This window comes from Pteropus vampyrus, unplaced genomic scaffold (assembly GCF_000151845.1).
Source record: "Pteropus vampyrus isolate Shadow unplaced genomic scaffold, Pvam_2.0 Scaffold99, whole genome shotgun sequence".
NCBI classification, from domain to species: Eukaryota; Metazoa; Chordata; class Mammalia; order Chiroptera; family Pteropodidae; genus Pteropus; species Pteropus vampyrus.
Genome location: NW_011888880.1, coordinates 5,121,423 through 5,126,997, shown reverse-complemented (window position 1 = coordinate 5,126,997; position 5,575 = coordinate 5,121,423). Strand labels below are relative to the sequence as shown.

Sequence of the window (5,575 nt, the reverse complement as noted above, 5' to 3'; positions counted from 1 at the left end):
CCTCTCTGCCCCTGGCGGGAAGCACCTGCTGAGACATCATCCTTCGCAGGGCCTTGGGCTGCCGGCCTGCTTAGTCCGCACGTTCGGGCCTCCCTCCTGTGGGATGCTGAGTCAAATGTTTCCCCACCAGTCCGTTCCTGGACAGTTAAGATGACGGCGCAGGAAAGCCCCGCTGGCTTATTCAGGCCGTTCCTCCGTCAGGAGACACTTACGGAGTGGCAGCTGTGTGTGTGGCATTGGACAAATGCTGTGAGAAAAGAGAGGGGTCGGGAATAGATGACAAGGGCGCTGGGCTTGGGGAAGTTTGCATCCTCTGCCTAGAACCCTCTGGGTATGGAGCGGAAAGGATAAGGTGCTTCATCGTCTGAAAATATAGATCGTTCATAATCTGATTCCTTGAACTTTCATTCGACAGGAGATGTTAAACAATCCTCTTCTTTGAACTTTAATTCTACAAGAGACGTTAAATCACTGAGATAAAGGCTGCCCAGTTTAGAGTGCTCGAATGTGGCAAATCACCAATTGGCTTGTAACCCAAAACTTCGGAAAAGGAGCCCTTTAATCTTCAGTAATTACAAAATCAATAGATTCCACTCGTCCCGCCATGTGAGAATTGCTTGGAACATAAGTTTTAGGAAAAGAAGAAACAATGAGATGGCTGAGAGAGATTCACTTTTTTTCCTTTAGATTTTGATGCAGTTCCTATATGTTTTTTGACTATACCTTTTAAAAAAACTTTTTTTTTCTCTATGCTTTTCCTTGAGAAATTACATAACTTTCAGTGTACACACCTACCCTTATGGAAAGCACAGGCAACCAAAGGTAAAGTGCTATCTATCTTTAACAGAAGCCCAGTGAGAGCCGCCTCTATACCTTCAGCCATGGTCCTCTGGCCCTCGTGAGTATTTACACGGAAACAACAGCGTAAATCAGAATTTCTCTCGTGTCTTTCCTGGGGAGACTTCTATTCACTATAGGCTGAGCCACCAGCTGTCCTGCTGGGCTTGCGTTAGCTAATTCTGGGGAACCAGCTACTTTGGCGGAGCATCTCTCGGGTCCCTGGCTCTGCGCTAAGCAGGTTTGATTTGACAGCCGTTTTCTTGAGGTCACCATTTCAAAGCGTTTCTTTCTTTCTCTTCACCTCAGGTCCGTGGAAGACGAGGAGAGACCTTTTGCGCTGGGGATGCAGTTCGTTCTACTGCGAACGCTTGGTATGTTCCTTGGTGTTCACGTGTGCCTCTTCGTTCCTCTTTGCGGATGGCAACTCCTCACTGTCCTTTAAAAAGGGCCAAGTCAGGTCATTCGTTACCATTGAATTAGGGAGGATTTTACCGGTTAGTGCTGAGGGCACGGCTGCCTCGTATTCTGATTTGAACTAAAAGCTGACAGTTCTGCCATTTGATGAAACAAAACAGAACTGACTTTAGGTCAGTTTCTTCTTTACCGTGAGTGTCAACTTGGGCTCAATTCCCCAGAGGGTTTTGTACAGTAAGGAATATTGAACCAAGCAATCGTGAGGGGCTTATGATCCTGGCTTTTTGTCCCCGAATGCCTTCTTACCATCAAAGTGATGGGGATTGGTACTCACTTTATTGGTGAAAATTTCAATTCCTTGCTGCTTTCCAGTGATTTTATTGGAGTGGGGAAAGAGTGTACCTATCAAGCTTTCTGAGGAAAAGAAATAAAAATTCTAAAAAGAAAAAAGAAAGATCCCCAAATTGACATATGGGGACAGCCCTTTACTTATTAACAAGAGAACTCTTTAGTGCTGTGTCCATGTGGGAAGTCACAAAGTTCACTGGGGCATAAAGAATATCATTTCGATTTTTACAAACACGGCATCACCCTCTGATGTCTTGGGACAACGCGTGGAAAATAGCATGTGAAATTGTCCATTTTCTTGATCAGTTTCAATGTATTTTTAATTGACTTCCTCGTCATCAGACATTTTTTTCTTTCTAAAGTGGCAGTCTGATTTTCTTCAGCTGTCATTTCCCCCAGTAATCAGTCTCATTGTCTATAAGACAAAAAAAAAAAAAATTTCTGATTCAAATGTTTTATTTCAGTTTCGAAGGGTGGAACATTTTTAAAATGGCATCATCTGACCCTTTGAAGCCTTAATCCTCTCTGGAATTCTCAATTTGTCATACGTTGTGGTTGATGGCCCAGTCTGAGAGTGAGCACTTTCCAGTGAGTCTCAGAGGCTCCTAGTTGCATCGAATGGGTGGCTTGTTTTTTGGTACCAATAAGACTTTACCGAAAGTACCATTTTTTCAAAGCCTGCTGGTTAAAGGAAATTCTGACAGACTTTGATACAAGTAAGAAGCATGGCTTATACTTCTAGTTGAAAACTAAAAAGTTATTTTCAAAGAAGGGAATCTGCATAGCAAAGGGGTAGTCGAATAGGAGCAGAAAAAAATAGTACCTCCTTTTTCCTTGGCCTCTCTCTGATGCCGTGGAGTCGGGGCGATTGGATCTGGATGCGGAAGTAAAGGTTAACTGACGGATGCTCCAGCATCAGGAATATGTGGGAGGGAGAACATTTCAGGCATTTATTGTTTAATTCAATATTAACTCAAGTTTTACTGATAGTGAAAAAATGCACTTAGGCCAACAAACCAATTTCTATTTCCCCAAATTCCAAAGCAAAAAAGAGAATTTTAAGTATTTTAAAACTGTTAAATTTTAATGTCGTGACTCTACCTCCTTTCATTTTATTTTATTTATTTTTTAAATTTTATTTTATTAGTTTCAGGTATTCAGTACATTGCTTAGACATTTATATAGTTTATAAAACGACCCCCCTAATTGCTCCTTCTCTCCTCTGGCTCTCCACCTAGCCATTCCATTATTGCTGACTACATTCCCTGTGCCGTGCTCCCATCCCCGTGACCTTTTAAATGAATAGAGCATATTTAAAAGTATATCACTCACGGCCTCCTGGGCTATTAGCCCATGTGTCCTCCCTCCTGTCCATTTTTCTTCTTCGCTTCCTCCCTGGCCCCCACCCTCCCATCATTCCCTTCCATAAACTCTCATCGAGGTCCCATGGGCGTCCTATAGGTCCTTGGGATGCAAAGAATAAAAGGCATAGCCCCCGCCATCAAGGAGCCTAAAGGTGACAGGTTAGCAGATGTTTTAAATACTGTGTGACAGTCGATAGAATGGAAGTCTATACAAAATGCAGGGAGAATACAGTGGCATTTGAGTGAGCCAGGAATTTAAAGGAGGGGTCGATATTTTCAGGGTGAACAAGTTGGGGATGGGGAGACATTTCAGTAAAGGGAGTAACATGTAATAAAGGAAGTCTGCTTGGGTAGACTTTCTTATGAGAGTAAAGAAATGCCTATATCATAGCCCTCAAATAAGCTGCTATGCATCACCGATGTTTCCTAAGCTTCAAAGATGAATTTTATGCCTTATTTATTTCCATACCCCAAGGACCTTTATAAAATTGCCATTTGATATGGTTTCTGAATGACAGTGGACCGTGCTTTCCTCATCCAATCCCTGAACCCACTAGAACTAAGTGTGTTGAATTCTAGTGGGCCGTAAAGAGTTCTATTATAGCCTTTGATGACAAAATCTGATTTTAAAATAGTATTTAAGAACAAAATCTGATTTTTAAGTTTCAAAGGATCCCCTAGTTGCATTTTTAGCAATAGACATTGTGACGATCTTGAAAATCAATAACACATTCTGAGTTGCAAACTGGAAGGTCTGAAGTCTTTACAGTTTAGTGAACAGTTTTATAATAAATATATTATGATAGGATGCGACATATAGTTTAAAAAATTATGTCCCGCAAGGAAGCCACTTCCTCCCACTGGTTTCAGAGCACACAAAGCACCTTGCTAATCTATGAACCTGTTTTCTTTTATGAGACGTGCTAAATATTTTTCTCTTTTCTTTTTTGCCCCCTCTACGCCTCTAGCATACATTCCTACTCCAATTTATTTCGGAGCAGTTATTGATACCACCTGTATGCTCTGGCAGCAGGAATGTGGGGTGCAAGGTTCTTGCTGGGAGTACAACGTGACATCATTTCGTTTTGTCTATTTCGGTTTGGCGGCTGGCCTCAAATTTGTTGGCTTTATTTTTATTTTTCTGGCCTGGTACTCCATTAAATACAAGGAGGATGCACTGCAGAGGCAGACGTGGAGAGAATACCCTCTGGGCACTGTGAGCGAGATGGTGGGCCACCCCGACAGTGCCAATAAGTACCCCCGGACTAGATCGTGCCCAGTTTTCAGCACCCAGGGAGAATTCCGCGAAGAGACTGGTCTGCAAAAAGGGATCCAATACACGGCACAGACCTACCCGGGGCCCTTCCCAGAAGCAATAAGTCCCTCCCCAGACCCGGGGCTAGAGGGGAGCCCCACTGCCACGTAGCCGCCCTCCCGACGCTTGAACACAGAAGACTTTGGTTTTGTTGGTTGAGTTGAATATGGCGACTTGAGAAACACCCGTGCCTTCTTTTCTTTCTTTCCTTTTTTAACCTCTAAAGACACGATCCTCAGACCAACAAAACTCAGTATACACAGCCACTGTCGATTGAGGGCTGGATACCTCAACAAGACTGAGAGCCTTTCCCCGCCTTCTCTCCAAGAAGGAGTCGAGATAGATTCGTCACCATTTCTGCTGTGTTAATTTAACGCTCCCGCTCCAATATGGTAATAAGGCCGAGGCACATGGTTAACAGAATCACGGGAAGTGTAATGGTGGTGCCTGTCATTAGCATACGCTCCCAACAGAGATGAACTTGACCGTGACTTTGCGCTTGCGAATCGGAGTTTTTAGATCTGAACACCTACTGTGAGTCCTGCTACAAAGCACAAATGAATTTGCCTCAACTATGCAATTTGATTGGGAACATGTAAGTGCAACATGTTACTTTTGCTTTCAGAGGCTAAAGCAGATCCGTTTTTGAAAAGAGGAAGCAAAACTTTCCCTAAAGTACTGTTCATAGCATTTTAAGCCATAGCAGAGTTACAAATCAGGTAGAATTTTTCAGATGCTTCAAAGGAACCATATACATAAGTGTGATAAAGGAACAGCTACTTAATTTCAGGAGCCACGTTCTCTTTTTGTCCGTCTGCCCCACCGTAAGGTAGTTAAAGAGGCTGCTAAATCATAAATCTGACAGCTTGAATATAAACTCCAGTATTCCTTTATAAGGGGCTTTAAAACCAGTGTGCTAAACAATATGGCTAGCAACTGTAATTTGAGATGCATAATAAGGAAAGAAAGGCATGACTTTCTCATCCAAGAACATTGCTGCAGAAATTCTTTTAACCCTTAAGGGCCTCTGTAAGGGTAGCTAGGAATTGTAACCTTGACACTGAAAATAGTTGGAAAAATGAACTCCAGAGAAGATCGAGTCCCGCCCGATGATTTTAGTTATATGTCTGGAAACACTAGCAAATCTGTATTGGTCTCTTATGCACAGAGAATTGCTTTGGCTGCTACTGAAATTAAGTCATTAAACCAGGAAAGCTATACCTGTCATGTGAAAATCATGTTGAATATGGGAGGAGGGAGATCTGTGAGCCAGACCTAGACTATGACCCTAAGT

The 5,575-nt window shown here is 42.7% G+C and overlaps 1 protein-coding gene across 1 annotated transcript in view; it reads left to right on the top strand.

The window, feature by feature from the left end:
• The window catches only part of SLCO5A1 (solute carrier organic anion transporter family member 5A1), a 116,428-nt gene extending 110,868 nt beyond the window's left edge, over positions 1–5,560 (top strand). The window contains exons 9-10 of the mRNA XM_023533292.1: positions 1,147–1,211; positions 3,935–5,560. Of these exons, the coding sequence (XP_023389060.1) occupies positions 1,147–1,211; positions 3,935–4,392 (523 nt within the window). The 3' untranslated portion in view covers positions 4,393–5,560. The remainder of the gene's footprint in view (positions 1–1,146; positions 1,212–3,934) is intronic.
• The last annotated feature ends 15 nt before the right edge of the window (positions 5,561–5,575 follow it).